We start from the raw sequence: 25,000 nt of genomic DNA, 5'->3' as shown, positions 1-25,000 counted from the left end.
GGTGGATAAATGTATGAATGTGTGCGTGTGTGTGTGTGTGTGTGTGTGTGTGTGTGTGTTTCTTTTGTGTGTGTGTGTGTATGTGCCTGTGATATATACGAACAAAGCAAAATATTATCAAAAGGCAAAGGTGTTTAAGATGATGTAAATTATGATAAAAAGCAAATGTATCCTAAATTTAGTCAATATCGTGTAAGAACAAAACTGTTATCAAATTAGTGGAGATCAAATTTCAACTGAACGGAGTTAGTCGGAATGTGAACACAAGAAAGTCATCATACCAATCGGGTGTAGAAAAGGCGTATCCCTGAAAACGTCATCATTATCCTGTAATGTGTTGTCCTCACTGAATGCTGTAATACAACAAGGCATTTTGACATCAACTTCATAAAGTTCACAAAAATATTTGATCTAAAATTCTTTTTGCCATTACCTATCATTTTTTGTTTTGTTGGCAAATGCTGAATTTTCGGATTTTTTTGTTCAGAAACTCTAGATAAGATTGTTGGATTGAAATGTCAACAACCAACTTGGTAATCTGATGGCATGAGCTTTCAGCCATCTTCTTTTTTAAAAAAATAATAAAATGCTAATCTATATATTGCATTGGTTTCCATTTGGACATGAATCATACTCTGTTTGTCTTTGACATTTGTACATTTTTGAGGCACGTGTCTGTCTATCAAACGAGATTGTAATTTGTAAAGTGACCTACGTTTGGTTAACCACATAACTTATAGATAAAATAATAAAAAATAAAATTCCCTTTATTCATCTCATAGGGGAAAATTGTCTCTATGATCAATCGCAAGGGAAGACTGGAATAACCTGTGCAGCGCCCCAAATTGAGCTCGGGCGAGGTGATTTGCTCAAGCCCAACAGGGTAGCGGTGGATGATCGAACTCGGTACCTTTCGGGTATGAAGCAAAGACCGTAACCCTGAGACACGCTGCCCTATCAATTGATTATAGGCCATTTAAAAAAAAATAAGTTTTGAAAGTAGTAAGGCCACCTTATCAATTGGTGAACTTGAATACTCATATTACAGCGGCATTTTCAAAGCTGCCTCGAAAGAGTAAGAAACGTATATGTGAGCAATGTCTACATTGAAATTATGTAATCAAAAGTTTTAAAATATTAAATCTTTTTTAAAATGTTCAGCTAGGTCTACAGTGAAAATGTTTTACTTTTTATTTTCTTTTGCAGGGGATATAAGGATCAGGGTGTACGTTAAAGCTACAAAATATGTGGATTTGCATAATTATATTTGGTGTAGAGACATCAACTATTATTCCAATAACCACATATAAAAATATTTTATTGTGGAATAACATAGATAGATGTGTGTCGTCATTCCATTCAGTTTCTTTGTAAAGTGGACAAAATTGGTACCATAAATAAATCTGAGTACTATTTGTCATTGATATTTGTCAATGGGATGAAAAGGGTGCACCAAAATATTTCCGTCTGGATCGCGCTAGATAATATAACAGTTGAAGTAAGAAGAGCTTGCTGCAAATTATTTAAGAGAACAACTTTGATGCAAATATCACACATGCAAAATTACCAAGATAAAACACCAAGAACACAGTTGTAGTCTTATATATGATTAAACATGTCACTTAAGTGGTTGGGCTTGAAACTGGAAGGGTACTTACTTACTTGCTTTTCCGAACCAGCGACTACCTGAGCCCTTCGGTCTAGGATGGGTACAAACAGAATAAAAACCCAATTTTTGCTGGCTTTTAGTACAAGATTCTGTAGATTGTGTCTGAGTAGTTGGTTGGCTAGAAGTATAATATAAGCTGTGTTTTAAATGTTTCTATATTTTATACTGTCGTAACTGACAGGTACTAACTGTAAACATTGGGCACTATCATCGATCACAATTATTACTACAATGCCTTGATAGTGTAGTGTATCAATCATAATAATTACTACAGCACCATGGAGCGCGTAAACCATAATAATTACTACAGCACCTTGATAGTGTTGTGCGTCAACTACAAAAACAGCTCCTTGATAGTGGAGTTTCCTCAACAATAATTATTACTACAGAACCTTAATAGTGTGGTGCTTCAACCACTATTGTCACGACTACAACATCTTAATGGTGTTGTGCGCATTGACAACGATTATTAATTGGTTATTACATTAAGAATAATATGCTTTCCTTCTCCCCCTTCTCCTCCTCCTCCTCCTCCTCTTCCTCCTCCTCCTCCTCCTCCTCCTCCTCCTCCTTCTCTTCTTCTTCTTCTTCTTCTTCTTCTTCTTCTCCTCCTCCTCCTCCTCCTCCTCCTCCTCCTCCTCCTCCTCCTCCTCCTCCTCCTCCTCCTCCTCCTCCTCCTCCTCCTCCTCGTCCTCTCTCCTCCTCCCCCTCCTTCCTCCTCCTCCTCCCCCTCTCCTCTTCTTCTCTTCTTCTTCTTCTTCTCTTCTTCTTCTTCTTCTTCTTCTTCTTCTTCTTCTTCTTCTTCTTCTTCTTGTGGAAACCTCCAATTATAGTCGAGGATGACTCGACAGTTTGTAGGGTATTACATTTTAAACTTTTAAAAACATTATCCACACTACTAATACAAAAACATGCATGGATTAAAGATCATGAAATATGAAATTCATTCAAGCGTGTGTGTTGAAATCGTACAAAGTACATAGATTAGATAGTTTATGGAATGCCGTGGTAAATCTGATCCACAAGCACGAGTGAAAATGTTAGAAATAATATTATTGGTATAAATATCGTAGTACAACATGCATGAGATTTCAGTCTTTATAAAGACGTTTAACTGAGATAAGTAATAATATTCAATAATATCATATTGTGAATGGTGAAAGAAGAATCATGTAATCAGCTTATAAATATTCTATTGTGTTTATGTAGTTTTTCTTGTTGCTGATATTGTTATTTTTATTGTTATCATTGTTGTTGTTTTGGCTGTTGTTGTTAGACAACACTGAAAACTGTTTTACGTGCTCTGATATATTTTATTCGACCAAGGGATCATTTTCTCTATTACGTCGCCTTGGTCAAGAAGACGAGAAATAGGATAGGAAGGAGGAGGAGGAGAAGTAGTAGTAGTAGTAGTAGTAGTAGTAGTAGTAGTAGTAGTAGTAGTAGTAGTAGTAGTAGTGGTAGAAGTAATAGTAGTAGTAGTAGTAGTATAGTAGTAGTAGGAGGAGAGTAGTAGTAGTAGTAGTAGTGAGTAGTAGTAGTAGTAGTAGTTAGTAGTAGTAGTAGTAGTAGTAGTAGTATAGTAGAGTATAGTAGTAGTAGTAGTAGTAGTAGTAGTAGTAGTAGTAGTAGTAGTAGTAGTAGTAGTAGTAGTAGAAGAAGAAGAAGAAGACGAAGAAGAAGAAAGGAGGAGAAGGAAGAAGAAGAACAAGAGGAGGAGGAGGAGGAGGGGGGGGGGAAGAGGAGACAAACGTTGCAGTTGTAGTTAGGTCATGAATATCAAATTTAGGTTAAAGAGCATAAATTGGGGTCAATTTTAATCGGACATACAAACAAAAATAACAATACATAAATAAAATAAGGAATCTTACCTCTTACAACTTGACTCTTCTGTCTTCCATTTTGTCCCAGAGAACTAATCAAAAGCCCTTTCAGACTGTTAGGCTTCCCCGTAGAACTGGGAGAATGAAGGCCCGCTGGAATCGGGTCTGTCTTGATGCTCCCAGCGCTCGTGGACCTTGTGAGGCCAATGTGGAACATCTTCCTGGAGCCAAAATCCCTGTTCGGAATGAGAAGGCTGGACTGAGAACTGATGTAATAATCCCTGGCTACTTTCGCCACATCCATGATTGGTTTAGTCAATCGTTTATTTTTTTTATCACAGCTTGTCACAAGAACACTTTATATTAGATTTATGCTTTTAACTCTTTGATTATAACGAGATATCTATATTATTTCTTGATTGTTTGAAGTTTGGTAACAATTTAATGATAATATTAATCGCTTAAAACGTTGAAGTTCTGAAGGAATACCGAGAGGAATACGTCTAATATAGACAACAAGGAATGTTTCAATCCATGATTATGGCTCCATACTCCGAATCATATGATTATGATGTGTTTTCTTATCTATTAGTGTCATAAGTTTAAGAACCCAAACACAGTTCCTGGATTTTAAGACAAAAGTATTAGAATATAACTAAATATGTAGATAAATGGGATCATTCGCGTATTAGTCCTGAACGAAAGAACTTAAACTTATTAGATAAGTATGAAAATAGACCACAAGCTAAATGAATCCTGCAACAGTGACACGAAATTGTTTCACAATATTAATTCCCAATGGACCATAAATTCAAATTCTCACAAACTTGGTTTTAAATCATAAATGCTATTTTTAAAATATATAAATAGCGATGAAATAAGAATTGACCGTCTTTTAAGATAAGATTAAAGTCTACATAATTATATTCATAAGCCTACACTCGCAATTGACCGAGATAACGTATCAGAGAAGCAGGTTGTTATAGATTGAAGGCGATTGATGTCACAACCCTGTCTGTCGTTCGTATTATTTCTCTTTGATTTTATTTGCCAGCCAAAGAGGTGAACAAATTAATTCTTGCGACATTTGATCAAACTATAACAAACTATAAAGTGGTTAACTTTTTTTTTTTTTTTTTTTTTTGCATAGCTTGAGTGATGGTTGCATTGAATTAACCCTCTCCTTACCAACTATAGGAAAATCGTCACATTCGTTACGATACAACCAACATTTTTCTTATTCAAATTTCTTTTGTACATCATAAGATTTAAAGAAAATTAACAGTGTGTTGTAAATAGGTCAAGTTTTGCTAAAGAAATTATCTATTTATCGCAAGAAATTACTGCTATTGTGTTTGAGTGATAAAAAATCTATTTTGTGTTAGTTGGTTGTGTGGGGAAAATCTTGAAAATGGCTGGTAAGGAGAGGGTTAAATCTACGAACATCATCAGTGCATGCCTCCCAGATTGGCCCTTCCGACCGTAATAATCATCGACAACAATTTTTTCTTCTTTTCTTCATCTTCGACAAAGATTGTTGTTAAAATGACATGGGGTCAAACAACGTGGGCAGTTTTTCACATCGCTGTGAATAAAAATGTAATCTAATAGAGTCAAATACTGGAAGGCCAGTTGGGCTGATTGGTAGGTAGGCATTTGATAAAGGTGGCTTTAACTAAATTGTATGCTATCTGTGCCATCATAGCACACGGTACAAATATTATGTGTTGATGATAATCAATTTTGTAACAAACACACCAAATGTAGGTGTGAGTGTGTAATAAACTCCCATCGTTTATAAGAGAGAAGAGGTGAGCATTGATTAAGTACCCGGCTTAATAAAAAATGAACAATAATTAAAAATCGTGTGATCGATGGCTTCATATCAACCTCCTCTCATCATCATCATCATCATCAGCATCATCATCATCATCATTGTCATAATCGTCATCATCATATTCTTCATCATCATCGTCGTCGCCTTTGTCGTCATCATCATCGCCATCACCATCACACTCATCTTGGAAAACGTAATTTTTTTCATCCTTATTAACATCAAAGAAAAATGAGAGACCACCCCCCCCCAAAAAAAAAAAAAAACAATAACAAAAAAAAAACAAACAAACAAACAAACAAAAAAAACTCTCAAACATACAACAGGTTTTCTATTAAAACTTTACCACAGGTTAGAAACATTAATCAAGTGGTAACGTTAGAACAAAATGTAATGGTCGTGGATACCTTGAAAGATAAAATAAAACAGGGGAAAGTGGTGATGTTGAACAATAAGCATAAATCTGAAAAACTATTTTTTTCTAAATACTGCCAAACACCATTTAAAAAAAAGTAGAAATACTATTTTATAGATTAGTCGATGGCTGCTATAACTATTGAAGGTCGATAGATAGATGGATAGATCAATATAAAGATATGGATCATGATTGTAGACGGATAGATAAAGAGATACTTATGTCGATAGATAGATGGATAGATCAATATAAAGATATTTTTTCTTCTTTTTTTCATCTTCGACAAAGATTGTTGTTAAAATGACATGGTGTCAAACAACGTGGGCAGTTTCTCACATCGCTGTGAATAAAAATGTAATTTAATAGAGTCAAATACTGGAAGGCCAGTTGGGCTGATTGGTAGGTAGGCATTTGCTAAAGGTGGCTTTAACTAAACCGTATGCAATCTGTGCCATCATAGCACACGGTACAAATATTATGTGTTGATGATAATCAATTTTGTAACAAACACACCAAATGTAGGTGTGAGTGTGTAATAAACTCCCATCGTTTATAAGAGAGAGGAGGTGAGCATTGATTAGGTCTCCGGCTTAATAAAAAATGAAAAACAATAATTAAAAATCGTGTGATCGATGGCTTCATATCAACTTCCTCTCATCATCATCATCATCATCATCATCATCATCATCATCATCATCATCATCATCATCATTGTCATCATAATCATCATCATCATAATCTTCATCATCATCGTCGTCGCCTTTGTCGTCATCATCATCATCATCACCCTCATCATCACACTCATTTAGGAAAACGTAATTTTTTCATCCTTATTAACATCAAAGAAAAATGAGAGACCCCTCCGCCCCCCCTCCCCCCCCCCCCCCCCCCCCCCCCCCCAAAAAAAAACCCAAACAACAACAACAACAACAACAAAAAACAAAAAACAAAAAAAAAAAAAAAAAGAACAATTCTCAAACATACAACAGGTTTTCTATTAAAACTTCACCACAGGTTAGAAACATTCATCAAGTGGTAACGTTAGAACAAAAATTAATGGTCATGGGGAAAGTCGTGATGTTGAATAATAATTTTAATTTAACAAGTATTAATCTGAAAAACATTTTTTCTAAATACTGCCCAACACCATTTTAAAAAGTAGAAATACTATTTTATAGATGAATCGATGGCTGCTATAACTATTGAAGGTCGATAGATAGATGGATAGATCAATATAAAGATATGGATCATGATTGTAGACGGATAGATAAAGAGATACTTATGTCGATAGATAGATGGATAGATCAATATAAAGATATGGATTATGATTGTAGACGGATAGATAAAATATTAAGAGAGACTTATGTCGATGGATAGATAGATAGATAGATAGATAGATAGATAGATAGATAGATAGATAGATAGATAGATAGATAGATAGTTAGATAGATAGTTAGATAGATAGATAGATAGATAGATAGATAGACAGACAGATAGATTGATTGATTGATTGATTGATTGATTGATTGATTGGTTGATAGATACATAGATAGATATATAGATATTGAATCGTGTTTGATACAAATATGGTACGGATAGTGCTCGACATGTAGCAATGGAGCGAATTATTATTTTAATTTTTACGGATAGTGCTCGAGATGTATGTAGACTGACTCCAACATTGTGGTAAATATTAAAATAATAGATAGATAGACAGATAGATAGATAGATAGATAGATAGATAGATAGATAGATAGATAGATAGATAGATAGATAGATAGATTGATTGATTGAAAGATAGATAAATAGATAGATAGATAGATTGATTGATAGATAGATAGATAGATAGATAGATAGATAAATAGATAGATAGATAGATAGATAGATTGATAGATATAATAGATAGATAGATAGATTAATAGATAGACAGACAATCGGGGGCCTTTGATATCTAATAAATACGAGTACTTTGATATTATAAGACCGGTGAATGAATCAAATTATACTAACTTTTTCCTCGCCCTCTTCACCAACTGTCCATCTATCATGACTGGCCCTTTAATCGTATGCCCTTTGGCAAAGTCTGTACGTATTGTAGGTGTAAATATTATGTACGTATGTATATATAATAATATGTTAATACATAATATTATAAAGGAGTCTTTTGACTATGACGTCAGGTAAATGTTACTCGTGGGCCATAGCTGGATAATTAAATGGTCTACCGATAACGCCTAGTACATACAAGCCAACTACCATTTGGGGACATTACATACACCAACTGTGACCTGCCTTAACCCTGCCCGGTATCGATTTTGGTGGGTGAACATATCAAAACCCGATTACGGAAATGTCTTAAGGTGCCTTCAAGTCAAGGGTTGGAAGACTAATGTTGTAAATTGCGGATTTGGAGCGACCTACCCTATATCCTTTTTTTTTTTTTCGAAAGTAAGTAACAAATACGAAACAAAATCCGTAACTAATTAACCCTTTACAGACAGTGCTCGTTTTTCTCTAAACCAACAACACGTCCAACAGTTCTTTCAAAGAGAGCCGTAAAAGCGAAGTGACTTGAACATCGTAAAAATATGACCAACCACTTCAATCTGATGTTATGTCGGTGCAAACAGTAGATTTGTGCAACAAGATGTCCAACGAGTATCTTATGCGCTCAGTTTAAGATAATAGATTCCTCTTTTAAGACTCTTACAAGTGCACCACATTGCCGGAGAAAAAGTAACTTCACGTAAAAAAAGGAAAGTAGGAATTACGAGATGGATCGATGTGCCCACCAGACGAAAGGTACAAACACACAAAACAATGTGTAACTTTAAACGTTTAAATTCTGATTGATACATTTTAGTGAGAACTTTTTTTTTTTACCGAACTGACGGTCTAAAAACAATGACAAAGAGCTGAGTGGCGTCCATAACTTTTTCATTTCACCTTTCTGTTAGTATTTTATCGATCCCAGACTTCAGACAGCCGCCACCGCTCTCTACTTTTCTGTTGACGAATTTTTTACTTGAAATTCAATTTTTAGAGTATAAATCAACCCGACTTAATACCATTTCGAGATCGTGGTTGACAAATGTATTGATTTATATCTTCTTTTTTTTTCATTAGGGCGTTGTCAGCTGTTCGAAGTACAAAAGTTGTGTAATCTAACCATTCACCGCCTCCTACTGCGCTGAATACGAATAAAACAACGCACATTGTGTAGTCAATCGCCAAACTGTTATTTTGGATGTCGCCCGAGGAAGGGGATTTGCTATGATCGGGGTTGCGGAGGTCAAAAACTTGCTGATTGTAGAGTTTACCCGAAACAAAAAAAACACCCATGAAACTTTCGAATTGGTAGGAACTAGTGTGGGAGATGGAAGGAGGAGGGTGGGAACAAAGATAAGATACAATAGATAGATAGATAGATAGATAGATAGATAGATAGATAGATAGATAGATAGATAGATAAATAGATAGATAGATAGAGAGAGAGAGGAAGAAAGATGTATATATATATATATATATATATATATATTATATATATATATATATATATATATATGGATATGAAATCGTACTGGTTTAAAGAGAAAGAAGTACCTTGAGACTTGACGGTTATCAATGGATGAAAACACCGGCATATGACTGGATGGGACACATCTTTATACACCTAGACCACCTCTCTCTCTCTCTCTCTCTCATTCTCTCTCTCTCTCTCTCTCTCTCCCTCATTCTCTCTCTCTCTCTCTCTCTCTCTCTCTCTCTCTCTATCTATCTATCTATCTATCTATCTATCTATCCTTCTCTCTCTCTCTCTCTATCTATCTATCTCTCTCTATATCTCTCTCTCTCTCTCTCTGCCTCTCTCTCTTTCTATTTCTCTTTCTTCCTCTTCTTCCCCACCAACCAATCAATTGAATTATTTCTATTAGTTGTCTCCCATGCCGCCTTCCCAATCCCATTCTTACGCCTTACAACCATGTAGCCACCCCAAACAAATTCCCTGATGAAATAATTTGGGATAGGAGCTCATCATATTATCAGTTATCAGTCGGTGTGGTGTGCCTCAAGGATCATTTCGAACCCTCCACAGTGTTGTAACATCGTAAGAAATAACATTTCGCGAGCGCCGTCGGCTTTTTCTATCTTGAGAGTTGAGACTCATTTATCAAATCAAATCACAACATCGACTACAAGTCCTATTTGTCCAATGGGATTTAAAATGCAAATTTTCAAAAATAGCGCTCACGACTTTTGGATTTTACTTCATCTTTGGGAGGTTTTTCTTTTTGATTATGTTTTACTTGAATTTTGTTCATTTTTGAAAAAGAAAAAAGCAGTTAAAATGGATAAAAATTCCGTTATTTTTCACTTCAACTGAAAATAGCTGAGAATTTTATCAATTTTTTTTCTTTTTCTTTTTGAAAAATAACACATCACACATCATAATAAGTGAAATACCCCCCCCCCCCCCCCCCCACCCCACCACCCCCAAAAAAAAAAAAATAAATAAAGGAAAACTCCTAAAGATAAATACAATCATAAAATCGTTATTCAAGCTTTTGTTATTGAATTGTACGACAACATGGAATCAGTGCAATGAGTGTAAAATGACATCGAGAATATTAAATGAGTGCGACTCACTACCTCAAGACTGTATTATGTCGAGATGATTTCATTGCTAAAAACTGAATCCATAGTAAAAAAAAAACACATTAGATTTGAGGTTAATATTTAGGATTCATTGAATGAGGAGAATGAATGTGTCTAGTTTTTTGGAGTTTGTTTTTTTTTTACACGGTGAGAAACCAAAATGTGATAATTCATTCCGATCGATGATTTTAACATGAGATTCAATTTTCAGCATGGAGCTCGTCCCGACATAATACCTAATTGAGGCATATCTAGGTCTAAACGTTGTCGCATCCAACATTTTTTTTGAAAACACTTACGTCCTCATGTGCTATAATTATCCCTCTAACTCTAATCATGTCATTCATTATAATATTATATCAATAATGTGAGGCCGTTAGAACTCACAGTGTCGCTCTATGCAAAAAAAAAACAAATAAACAAATAAACAAAAAACAAAAAAAACAAAAAAAAAAAACAAAAACAAACAACAACAAAAACAAAACAAATGAGACAACTAAAAAGACAAAAAATACAAACACACACACAAAAAAAATGAATCAATCAAAAAAATTACAAAAAATAGAACGTGTTTTCCTAGGTAAGGAGTGAGGGAGGAGGAGGAAAACGGAGACGATACCAATGCGTGTGAGGTATGTGTGTCCGATTAATTAAGGGAGAAGGTACCCTAATAAGACGAGATAAAACATAATAAGCAATGAGATTAGCAGAAGAGTAGCGTCCCTTGATTGGACGTCACCCATAGTATGTGACGTCACCGGCGGAAAAGTTATGAGAGAGAGAACGTCATGTTGGTTGTGCGCATGCGTCTCTCGTCCTAGCGGTCCGTGACACATACACACAGGCAGCTAGCTGGGTTAGAGGAAATCTTTTGGCGAATCCATTAATCACATTATCTGGAAATCTTGGGTATTCGTTAGTCGACATGAAAGGGGCCAAAGAAAAAGGCCGATAGATGACTGGATTAGGGGAACTGAAGTACTGGCTCAGCGACCGGAACAAGATGGGGGCCATTCCCTATTTATTTCATTTCCCAGTACAAGACCACCGCCACGTAAACGGAAATAAGATGAGGAAAGAATGTAATTTAATAAATATGTAGCTACCATACAAACGATTAAGTCGTTCTACTCATGCTATACGTTTGAGTAAAATACTCACAACATCCGCCAGCCGGATATAACGTACTACCATACAAACTCTGTGTAACCTTTAACGTATAGAGTCTGTTTGATATCATCTAGTGAGTTGTATTCGCCGAAAGGTTTTTCTTAACACAATAACATAGAGTTGACATACATACATAACATACATGCATACATAACATACATATCATACATACATACATACATACATAACATACATGTGCAACAAATGGGGATAGAATTCCATATTCTGAAACCAATGCTTTGAAATGATCTCTCACAAGAATAATTTCGTGTAAACCACGTATTTTGTATTCTTGTGATCATGTCCAGCCTTGACCGAAGTGGCCTGACTTGTGTGTAGACTTATATTGTAAGTAATCTGTAAGGTGGGATGGGCTTTCTCTTGACAGGCATTAAAAGGACACAAAACGCGATTTTACAATTATTTTTTTTTTAAAACAAGAGGCAATATAACTGTGGGTGTAGAAGGGTGGAATATGCCAGTTTATTTTGTTTATTAATCAACCAAGAAGTGCTGTTTGGTAGAACATGTAGCTTTAAGATATTGCCAGATGAAATGCCTGCCAGAACTCAATTGATTGCAGTAATCCATTCTTGAAAGAATCAATGTTGTCACTAAAGTTTTAGTAAATATTTTAGAACATTTGAAATTTTCTTTAGAAATTAGTTGAGAGTTTTACACATAACATTTATCTGTGTTTCATTGACACGTCACTATCAAGGAAAACGCCACGGATTTTTACTTTCTGTTGAACTTATTATGTGTCCATGTACATCTTTGCATAAGTTTAGGTTTTTATGTCCTCTTTATTCCTGGCATTACTTCAAAGCATCACTTCAGTTTTATTATCATTTAACATGAGCTTGTTGGTTATTTAATGTCGGTAACGCAGTTCTTAGTGGAAGTTATTCCTTTTGAAACATTCTCAGAATAGTAAAAACTTGTACATTTGTAGTATATTCTCTGCATATTGAAGCTAACACTTATGTTTATGTTATGAATTGAATTAGATAAAGGTTGCGTATACATTATGATTAATACGAGTCCAAGAACTAAACATCGAGGAAACCCAAATAACAAGACAAACAAAAAAGAATCATTTGGGACAACTATCGCACATTCTTGTCAGATGTCACTCAGATAAGATTCGAACCATTTAACCATTTTGAACAAGGTGTACATATTAGCATGTCTGATAACCGAACGCAATAGGACTCAATAGTTTGATGTCACGTCCGCCCAGTAACGAGCAGCTTGGTTCTAAACAAAGAAATCTGTAATTTTTATTCTTCACGCTGTTTAGAACTTTTTCACATGTCATGTGATCAGAATGTATAAAAGTCAAAACACGATCAGATTTATAATGTATTTCTCCTCTGGATACACTTTTATGCTCGTCGGAGAAGTATTTCATAAGGGCGTCCGCCATTGTTCCGATAGTTTAGAACCAGTTATGAAGTTACTATGCGTCATTACGAGGGAAGTGACGTCACGACTGTTGAACCCCATTATGGACTTGATTTAACAATGTTGTAATGGGGAATATTTTGTGTTGGTTTGAGAGGTTTTTTTTTCTTTCATGATAACAATAGGCCCATAACAATTTGGGTTATCACACCTGAAAATAAGTACACGTCGATTTTTGAACCTTTCAACAATACATAATATATATGTCACCAAATCTATTTAATCAATACTGTCATTGACTTTTTGAAGGAATACCGATTTTGAAAAATATAGTAATATTATTATACCTTTTTCGGATAAGATACTTTAGTAATACCGCGTGGCCACTATACATTGGAACCCCAAATGTGTAAACAAAGAGCGGTTGGCGACCTATCTTGCTACATATATGTGTGAATCTATAGGAATTGTCATAAAATAGCAATAAGAACATAAAATCATTTTACAGTTCAATCTATTCAAGACAGAGCTTTGGTCCAAGCCGACGTACATATATTTGCAGTTCTAATCATCAAACACAATACGCTTCAACAGTCATGACGTCACTTCCCTCGTAATCATGGTAACTTAGTAACTGGCTATAAACTATCGCCCTTATGAAATATTTCTCCGACGAGCATAAAAACGTATCCAGGAGAAAAAAAAAAACCATTATAAATCTGATCATATTTTGACTTGTACACATTCTGATCACAAGACATATGAAAAGTTCTAGTCAGCATGAAGAATAAAAAGTACCGATTTTCTTTGTTTAGAACCACGATGGCCGCCGTTGAGGGCGAGGTGACATCAGACTATTGAATCCAATTATGGGCTTAATTAATCATTGTTGTAATGGACATTTGAGTTGGTTTGGGAGTATTTCCATTATAATGGCCCAATAAAAAGTTTGGGTTATCAGACTTGCAATTCAGTACACGTCGGTCCGAGCACATTCTCTCTCTCTCTCTCTCTCTCTCTCTCTCTCTTTTTCTTTCTCTCTCTCTCTCTCTCTCTCTCTTCTCTCTCTCTGTAAAATACGTTCCACAGTTGTAGTGATCAAATTGACACCTATAACACTGCACTCGATGTAGTCAATAAGCATATAGCTATAAGAAGACAACAGAGAGAGAAGACAGCTTAGCTTTAGTCAAAACCAATCACGTCCCATCGGCATGATCTCAAGTGAAGACAGGAGGGGATTAGAAGGGCCAATCATATCGATTAGTTCCCTCCCCCACAATCCTTTCCCCTAGTTCATGAGTATTCTCTTTAACGACGACGGCCGCTACTCCTCTCTGCCCCCCCCCCACAACCCCCCTTTCATGCGAATATTCCTTACAGGGTCTTTTTCACCGACCCCTCTTCCACGCACGCAAATTTCCCTCACACCCTCCCTTCTAAACATGCGTTTCCTTCCGGCTCTCTTTCACCGAATTATAAACAAAATGACGAGTATCGTTAAATCAAAGTGCTCCTTATGGAAAGTGCTTCTTCTGATCTTCTCATCTTACGAAATAATAATAATAATAAATAATATAAAATAAGCTAATATTAAAATGAATAATAATCCATATCGATATAATAATAATATAATAATAATAAAATAATAATAATAATAATAATAATAATAATAATAATAATATAATAATAATAATAATAATAATAATAATAATAATAATAATAATAATAATAATAATAATAATAATAATAATAATAATAATAATAATAATAATAATAATAATAATAATAATAATAATAATAATAATAATAATAATAATAATAATAATAATAATAATAATAATAATATAATATAATAATAATAATAATAATAATAATAATAATAATGATAATATAATAATAATAATATAATAATAATAATAATAATATAATAATAATAATAATAATAATAATAATAATAATAATATAATAATAATAATAATAAATAATAATAATAATGATAATAAATAATAATAATAATAATATAATAATAATAATAATAATATAATAATAATAATAATAATAATAATAATAATAATAATAAATAATAATATAATAATAATAATAATAATAATGATGATGATCATGATGATAATATTTTAAAGAGCATGTATTTAGAGAACTATTCACTAAACGTGCTCAACGAGCTTTACAAGAGTTAACTTTCCAACACCAACACTTAACATGGAGGACGAGACATGACGTCTATTAGGCGATATTACAACTTTATTTTCGACAGAGACAAAGCTGTTAACGGTCAGGTATGGTGAGAGAATGTGAGTAAAGAGCCTTTTCCAAGGACTGACTCAACTGTGAGACGCTCTGAGCGGGACTCGAACTGTCCTGGTCCGAAGGCGAGTGCCATACCACTGGACCACAGTCTTGTAGCCCATCATACTCAGACGGAGTTATCAATTAATCGTTGGTTCCTCGGAACCTGTGCACGTAATGGACGGGTGGAGATCGATGAAAACCTATGATTGTGGCTGTTATGTCGAGACCGGAGACTTGCCAAGACCTATGACATCGATTAAGTGACTCAATGCTCGGCGTAAGAGGCTCTGTCTCATCTGACAACAGTCGATGAAATCGCCAATCTTGACAGGCTTCTTCTTCCTTTCCCCCTTATTTCTGGGAGTACTCTATCCAGTGTATCATCGAATAGATGGGGTGGGGGGGGGGGGGTGTGTGTGTACTTTGGTCAAACTTCGATAGAAGGTAGCGTCGTAATAGAAGTGTGAGGGGGGCGGGGTCGACAATTTGACCATAGAAGGTGGTGGGGGAGGGGGGGGGGGGGAGAGCGCAATTTGACTAATCCATAGAAGGTGGTGGGGGTGGGGGTGCGCATTTTTGGGCATTTTCTAATTTAGGCGATGGAATAGAAACAATATTATGGTTCCATATGGTCTGCTGGGAGAAAAATGAAATATTGTGAAGAGCATAGAGCACGTTATATTCGCGGAAATGCGCTATATATAAATATATATATATATATATATATATATATATATAATATATATATATATATATATATATATATATATATATATAAATGTTCAGATTTATTTGCATCTATTTAATCCAAGATAATTTAATTTTTAAAAAACGATGGAGAGTTGATCGCACAGTGGTAGTGGAGAATTTATCCGTTTTAAAACTGGAAAGGGAACAAAAGTATGATATTTTTAAAAATGGTTCCAATCTCATTGGAAGTATGATAAAACCACTCTTCCAGAGGACTGGACGTACAACCTTGTGTAATTATTGATCTTCTGGTTTCAAAATGATGGCATCTTATTTTCTAGTCTAACTTCATGCTAGTAGTCAATAAAGACCACCCATCCTCGTTCTTTTAAGACCTGCAATCCTAAGAATCAACCTATACAGCCTTCTACTAATATAGTTATACCACGTTATGATGCACTATGTAACTTATTCATTATTACTCCTCCAAAGGACTGGTTACATACACACTTCCAAGGAATTTGTAACCGGAAGAGAAGAAAGCGTGACATCACGACTTTTCTTCCCTATTAGTGACCCATCTTCTCAAAACGGTATTGTGTCGGGATGAACAAGATGCTGAAAAGTCAATTTGAATCTTAACTGGTCAAGAAAACGAAATTTCGTTTTTCAGCACTTTAAAATTCTATATATTTTCTTCAATAATCCATACATGTACTCAACTCTAGTCTGAGGTTTTTGGTCATAGATTCTATTCTCAGTACTTTGATCATCCCGACGTAATACCCTTTTGAGGCGGCGGGTCACATTACGGTTCTGTTACATTCTCTATCTATCATAACTCTCTCCTTACCAGCCATTTTCAGGATTTTCCCCAAAACTTCACACCCAACTAACACAAAAATATATTTTTATCACTCAAACACAATTGCAGTAAGTTCTTGCCATAAATAATTTCTTTAGCAAAACATGCTCTACAACACACTGTTCATTTTCTTTAAATTTTATGATGTAAAAGAGAAATTTGAATAAGAAAAATGTTGGTTGTATCGCAACGAATGTGACGATTTTCCTATAGTTTTGCCGTTTTATTAAAGAACACAGTATGTGCTATTTGATTAACGTTGCATATATAGGGAATGAGATTAGCGGAAGAGTAGCGTCCCTTGATTGGACGTCACCGATGGAGAAGTTATTTGTAAACAAACCAACTACAAGCCAAGCGCTCCAAATACAAAATTTATTATTCATATTTCTGTACAAAAATGCATATCATAATCAACGTAATGATCAATCAAGGAAGGCTACTCTTCCGCTAATCTCATTCCCTATAGATAGTATGCGCTTGGCTAAGAAGCTCATAACATTGCCATCCGGAAGTATAACGGACCAACACACAAAACTGTGTGTATCCATGAACGTTTACAGTTCAGTGAGCATTACTCATAAACGCGGATGGCAAAAAACAAAAACAAAGACCTGTGTGACGTCATCTTCAAACTATCTATACTGTGTTTCTAAAAACAACGGCAGAGTTGGTAAGGAGAGACAGTTAAACTGACAGGTATCACTTTTGAAATAAACTGCAAGGTGTGTTGAAACGTGAAAAGGTTTTCAAAGTCAACCAAATGTTTTCAAATTAACAGTTCAGAACAAGTGATGGCCATCATTGTCACACGACACTGGCAAGTAATGCAAACATACACCATCGCTTAGTTTCGTTGTTTGAATTATGGTTGAATAGGGGAGAAAAAAAAGTGATATATCAAAAAAATTAGTTCCAATCTCATTGGAAGTGTATATCCACACATCCAGAGAACTGGGTATAATTATTTATGTGTCGGTGCATGACATAATCAGTCGGAAGGTGAACATTTTGGATATGCATTTTTATGCATTTTATGAAAGAATATGATCCCCAAAACATTTTAATCTTTATTTGAAGTAAATTGGGTAATTTTTCATGAAGTTATGGTCAGATATATTATGGGTAAGGTATCCAGCAACTTTTCTCAAATTCATACTTTTTCTACTTGACTAGCTGTAAAAAATATTTATAAGTGAAATGAAGTTTTGATATTTCCTGAAGATGAACAAAAAGGGTTGATCATTTATGACAAGAACTCATTTTTTATTTTAAAAATTGGCCTTCTAACGAAACTTTTGCAATATCTCAGTTCAAACCTTTACACCATTGGACTGAGTATGTCATTCACTGTAACAAATACCTTATGTCATTGACCTTCTAGTTACAGAGTAATGGCATTATATTTTCTAGTCTAATGTTATGCTGGTCGTCAATAAAGACTATTCGTCCTCTACTTTTACATGATGCACTCCTAAGAAATTGAATTTTAAAAATGAGCTTTTTATAGTGCAATATCCACTAAATGTGCTCAAAGCGCTTTACAAGGGGTCCCTGGTCAACAGCAATATTTAACATGTAGGACGGGACATGCCGACTGTTAGGCGATATTACACCGGACAAAGACAATGCTGTTAACGGCCAGGTACTCATTTTACAGCTGAGTACGGTGAGAGAAAGTGTGTAAAGAGCCTTTTCCAAGGACTCAACTATGCGCCGAGCGTGAGACTCGAACCCAGGACCTTCCGATCCGAAAGCGAATGTCATACCACTAGACCACATAGCCTCACAATATGTCTATACATCCTACTACTACTAAAAAAGATATGACACTTTAGGTAACCTATTCATTTTTAGTTCTCCGAAGGACTGGTTACATACACACTTCCAAGGAGTTTGAAACCGGAGGAGTAGAAGGTGTGACATCAGGACTTTTCTGGCCTATTACGGTTCTGTTATATGTGACAATTCGCCTCAAAACGGTATTAAGTCGGGTTGGTTAAGATGTTGAAAATTGAATTTATAGCCAGAAATATCAGACTTGTGTTGAGTTTGTATGATTTATTGAGGAGAATGGATAGCATATTTTAGGGTGTTAATGCCAACAATTTGTATTTTTGACCAGTTTAACATTTATTTCGACTTTTAAGCACCTGGTTCGTTCCGACATAATACCGTTTTGAGACGATGGGTCACATATTTTATCCATCTTAAACTGACAGGTGTCGCCTTTAAAATAAACTACAAGGTGTGTTGAAACGTCAACTAATTGTTTTTACAGTTCAGAACATAAAATTGATATGGCTATCATTGTCACACGGTGCTGGAAAGTTATGCAAACATACACCATCATTAATCGTATCGTTGTTTGAATAATGGTTGAAGAATGTATATATTGTTTGCAGTATGCAACAACACAATACGAACAAGCTGTGTCCAATGGGATATTTATAAAAGACAAGCTCGGATACCTTAATTATGCATCAAAGGCCATCACATCAATACGATGTCAGACATGCCGATATGTGCTAATCGTCTCAATATGGTATTATGTTGCGGTAACTTGAAAGCTTGAATATAATTAAGAATAGGAAATTGAACGGTAAAAACTTTTATATAGAGCAATATCCACTAAATGTGCTCAAAGTGCATTACAAAGGCTACCTGACCAACAGCAATACGTAACAAACATAACGAGACATGACGCCTGTTAGGCGATATTACAATTTTTTCGACAGAGACAAAGGTGTTAACGGCCAGGTACTCATTTTACACCTGAGTACGGTGAGAGAGTGTGAGTAAAGAGCATTTTCCAAGGACTCAACGATGCGCCGGGCGAGGCTCGAACCCAGGACCTTCCGATCCGAAAGCGGGTGTCTTATCACAAAACCACACAACCGAATGGTAGCTTCAATTTAATAACTGAAAACAGATTATAATGTGGACGTTTCGGGTTTCCCCTTTATAAAAAAGGCACTAATGATGAAACACTAAAGAGAATGAGAGATGTAAGAATGGCGTATTAACAAAATAGACGAAAGAGGTAATGAGTATAGATCAAATAAATTCATACAACTCAGTCCAATTATCATTTCTACTGATAACTAATTTCATTGGTGGGGGGGGGGGGGGGGGGGGGGAGAGGTCGAATGTGTTAATATCGTCCACTTGAGTGGTTCCATTCATTAATCAGAATGCGTTATAAGCAGATCGCCTTTCAATCAGACGAAAACCAACAACAAACTTTATTACTTATAGCGTTATGTCAACGGCATTCTATATTAAGCCAATAAAAACACACTCAGTTCCATACGACTTGCATACTGTAGAAAATCGAGAGAAAGAGAGAGAGAGAGAGAAGAGAGAGAGAGAGAGAGAGAGAGAGAGAGAGAGAGGAGAGAGAGAGAGAGAGAGAGAGAGAGAAGAGAGAGAGAGAGAGAGAGAAGAGAAGAGAGGAGAGAGAGGAGAGAGAGAGAGAGAGAGAGAGAGAGAGAGAGAGACTTCGTTCTACTTTTTGATTTTGTTGTCATATTTTGTAGTTACGAGTTTGTCCCTTGTTTTATTCGTCCATGAAATATAGAATGAAAACAGTGATTGAATAAAAAAGATGGCGTTTTAGCCGGTTGATTGGAGACAAAAAGTAGAACGATCTCTCTCCCCCCCCCTCTCTCTCTCTCTCTCTCTCTCTCTCTCTCTCTCTCTCTCTCTCAACACAAACATTGTCAGATCTGATAACAAACTGTAATTATGGGCTTGATTTAACATGCGTTTGGTTTGAGAGTATTTCAATTACAACAATGGGTCCAAAACGATTTGGGTTACCAGACTTGCAAACGTCGGTGCCATGCAGTCTCGGGTGAATTATTTCCCCCTAATAATTCACGTGTGAAAAATGGCTGTAAGTGCAACTAATGGGAATGGGAAAATCAAAGGAATGACTTTCACTTTCAATGATAATCAAGATATATTTTTTAAACTTAATTTTCAAATTTGGAAAGCTCTACTTTGAGTTTACAACTCGTGACAAAAGAACAAATAATTAGTTGTCAAGGAAACGTCCCAACCGTTGTAATTGGATTCAATAGTCTGATGTCACGTCGCCCAGCAACGGCGGCCATCGTGGTTCTTACCAAAGAAAATCGGTACTTTTTATTCTTCATGCTGGCAAGAACTTTTCATCGGATAGATCAGAATGTGTAAAAGTCAAAACATGATCAGATTTATAATGGGTTTTTTTTTTTATCTGGATACGCTTTTATGCTCGTCGGAGAAATATTTCATAAGGGCGTCCGCCATTGTTCCGATAGTTTAGAGCCAGTTATTAAGTTACCATGCGTCATTACGAGGGAAATGACGTCACGACTGTTGAAGAGTATTTCGTCGTATTCATTGTGGTAAAAAGATACATAAGTAATTCATCAGAGTCATTAGGCGCATAGAGCCGAATTTATCCCGGTTTCTATAGCGTGAAACTGACACTAGCAATTGCTTGATACCGTTTGGAAAAGACGCTTGTGCTTTCGACAGATCAAAAAGATCCAACTACCCAATCACAGCTGGGTGGACAGGGGTCAGAAAAATATATCGGTCCCTTTGCTTGTGAAGCGAGTGCTCTACTAACTGAGCTATCGGGACCCCAAAATAGAATAATAAAAGAAGATAACATGATTTCTATCCAGCGTATAAAACTTGTTTCCCATTTGATGAAAGACTAAATGTATTTGAAAATAACGATTCATTTGAAAACAATCCTTTAATCTACTTTACACATCAAACAGATTTTGTAATACACATTTCATCTTTCAATAAACAGAAGTGTACATTATCAGGTTTGAATTAATAAAGGTTTTTCTTCGAAAGCCTTCAATGCCAATGTAAAACTGAATGAAAGCAATGAATGTAAATTTCAAATTAATCAAATAGGGAATGGGATTAGCGGAAGAGTAGCGTCCCTTGATTGGAAGTCACGGGCGGAAAAGTTATTAGAGAGAGAACGTCATGTTGGTTGTGCGGCATGAGACACTTCACCGAAAGCGAGGACGAGAGAAACGCATGCGCAAAACCATTTTGACGTTCTCTCTGTAAGGTGACGTCCAATCAAGGGACGCTACTCATCCGCTAATCTCATTCCCAATAGAATTAAAACTTATAAAACCATCGCTCGTTGCCCCGATTGTAAAATATTCAATTGGAGTAGGGGAAAGGGTGCATGGGTTATAGGGCCCCGTCAATGTTATTTGTTCACTGAATCATTCAATCGGATGGCAGTTGGAGGATTATTAAATATTTACAGAGCAAAACCAAAATAGTAGGCCGTAAGCACTCATTTAGACCATGACAGATGGTTAGATAGATAGATAGATAGATAGATAGATAGATAGATAGATAGATAGATAGATAGATAGATAGATAGATAGATAGATAGATAGAAAGATAGATAGATAGATAGATAGATAGATAGATAGATAGATAGATAGATAGATAGATAGATAGATAGATAGATAGATAGATAGATAGATAGAAAGATAGATAGATAGATAGATAGATAGATAGATAGATAGATAGATAGATAGATAGATAGATGGATGGATGGATGGGTGGGTGGTTAGGTAGGTATATATATATATATATATATATATATATTATATATATATATAGATAGATAGATAGATAGATAGATAGATAGATAGATAGATAGATAGATAGATAGATAGATAGATAGATAGATAGATAGATAGATAGATAGATAGATATACATACAGACAGATACATAGATAGAAAGATAGATACACATTTAGATAGATAGATCAAGGAGACCACATATTATAATATTTAGTGACCATGAACAACAAGTAATCTGTGGACTAAAGAGTATCCATTACACGGAGAAACCACCAAAAATGAGGAAGCAATTTCATTACTTGTATCGTTTTCATTCCTGTTTGACGGGTCTCTCGAATAATCGTGGTTCGTGTTGTAAAAGGTGGTCTTGTCAAGCTGAGTTTGTTGTTAACAAATTGGGGGGAGGGGGGGGGGGGGTGCTGCAATTCATTCATTAATTAGTAAGTAGGATCGGGGAATGCGGTTGTCATGCTTGCGTTTAAAAAACCCCATTGAATTCGTGTTTGGGAATGCAGCAGATGAATGTGTTTAGTTTCGTGTGTGGTGGGAATTGTGTTGAATTCGACGACGACGATGTTGGTGGCATCGGTGTTGATGATTATTATTGTGGTTTGACGATGAGGGCTGACAACATGTTGATGATGATGATGATGATGATGATGATGATGATGATGATGATTTCATCAGCTTTCACCATGCCCACGCACTACTCTTTCACATTCTAAATATATTCCCCTAGCATGCCACATGCAACCAAATTTTATTTTTATACAGTATAGTCGACTGTTAGGCGTCCTCTTTTCACTAGTTCTCTTACAATATCCGATACTGCTTATGGTACAGCTCTTTGAAAAGTCTTCAAAAGATTTTATTTATAATATCCTAGTCTCATCCAAGGATTAGACCGGCGGCCTTTCAAACCATCGGTACTGTGGCGTCAAGGAAATACGTTTGCAACCGTTTTTGATCCTTAGTTGAGTCCCAACAAATTGAACAACTGCTTCGAGGTCAAGTCGAACAAAACAAAACAGAAAAATACCTCAAACGAGTTGATAAACTCTTCAATAAACCCAACAAAAATCACAAAAGTCAGAGGATACAAAAGCCACAATGTGAGTTGCTAATATCGTATATAGTATTATGTTGGTCTTTGTGATTATGACTTAACCCTTTCCATACCGGCCATTGTCCGGATTCCCCCCAAAACTTCACACCCAACCTATACAAAAATAGATTTATTTCCTGAAACACAAGATCTATTTAGTTCTTGCTGTACATATTTTTTTTTTTTTTTTGCTAAACGAGCTCTTCACCACAGTGTTAATACACTTTAACTATAGCAAACCTTTTTGTTCAAATATTGTGATGTACACAAGAAAGTAGAATTACAAAACTGTTGGCTGCATCGTAATGAATGTGACGATTTTCCTATGGGTGGTGAGGAGAGGGTTAAGTGACTGATTAAGTAAGGGACCGTAGCAGCAGGTGGCAATAAATACATGCATTCACTCAATACAAACAATATCCTGATTCAATTTGTAATCGGACGTTGTATAGTAGAAGTAATTAACCCTCTCCTTACCAACCATAGGAAAATCGTCACATTCGTTACGATGCAACTGACAATTTTCTCATTCTGATTTCTCTTGTACATCACAACATTTAAAAAAATGCTTTGATTACAGCTATAAATACAAAACACTGTGTTGTAGAGCTCATTTTGCCGACCAATATTATTTATAGAATGCACTTGTTACTTTTTTGTTTGAGTAAGAAAATGCTATTTTAGTGTTGGGTGGGTGTGAATTTTAGGGGGAAATTCTAAAAATGGCCGGTAAGGAGAGGGTTAATAAAGAAATAACTAATGTCTTCTAAATGATCAATAACAAAGAGCAATGAAAGTAACGGATGATGATAAAGTAGCTAGGCGTGATTTGACTAAATCGTGTTCACATGTTGTAGTAATAGTAGTAGTAGTAAATAATGAATTTATATACGGAATGAGATTAGCGGAAGAGTAGCGTCCTTGATTGGACGTCACCCATAGTCTGTGACGTCACCGGCGGAAAAGTTATTAGAGAGAGAACGTCATGTTGGTTGTGCGCGGAAGCGAGGACGAGAGACCTTTTTTAAAAGCCGCTTGTTAAACAATTAGATATGTTAGCTGCATTTTACCGTTTCTCTATGATATGAAAGATCAATGAACGGAACATGAAGTATTTATATCGATAAAAATTCACTACATTATTTTAAGTCTATTTCTTACTACTTCTAGTACCACGACTACTACTACTACACTACTACTACTACTACTACTACTACTACTACTACTACTACTACTACTACTATTACTATTACTACTACTACTACTACTACTACTACTATTTACTACTACTACCACGACTTACTACTACTACTACTACTACTACTACTACTACTACTACTACTACTACTACTACTACTACTATTACTACTACTACTACTACTACTACTACTACTACTACTATTACTATACTACTACTACTACTACTACTAC

The 25,000-nt window shown here is 35.4% G+C and overlaps 1 protein-coding gene across 9 annotated transcripts in view; it reads right to left on the bottom strand.

Moving 5' to 3' along the window:
* Positions 1–25,000, bottom strand: part of LOC144971589 (PTB domain-containing engulfment adapter protein 1-like) — a 97,609-nt gene that overhangs the window by 57,301 nt on the left and 15,308 nt on the right. For 6 of the 9 annotated variants that reach the window (XM_078912649.1, XM_078912650.1, XM_078912651.1 and 3 more), the window contains exons 2-3: positions 3,541–4,115; positions 282–353 (exon numbers count right to left, since the gene is read on the bottom strand). In XM_078912649.1, the coding sequence (XP_078768775.1) occupies positions 282–353; positions 3,541–3,796 (328 nt within the window). In that variant the 5' untranslated portion in view covers positions 3,797–4,115. The remainder of the gene's footprint in view (positions 1–281; positions 354–3,540; positions 4,116–25,000) is intronic. The other 3 variants (XM_078912655.1, XM_078912657.1, XM_078912656.1) reach the window with 2 other exon arrangements.

This window comes from Berghia stephanieae, chromosome 4 (genome assembly GCF_034508935.2).
Source record: "Berghia stephanieae isolate SIO BIC M18660-M18661 chromosome 4, UCSD_Bste_1.3, whole genome shotgun sequence".
NCBI classification, from domain to species: Eukaryota; Metazoa; Mollusca; class Gastropoda; order Nudibranchia; family Aeolidiidae; genus Berghia; species Berghia stephanieae.
The sequence above is the reverse complement of the archived record's forward strand: the minus strand, read 5'-3'. Positions and strand labels throughout refer to the sequence as shown.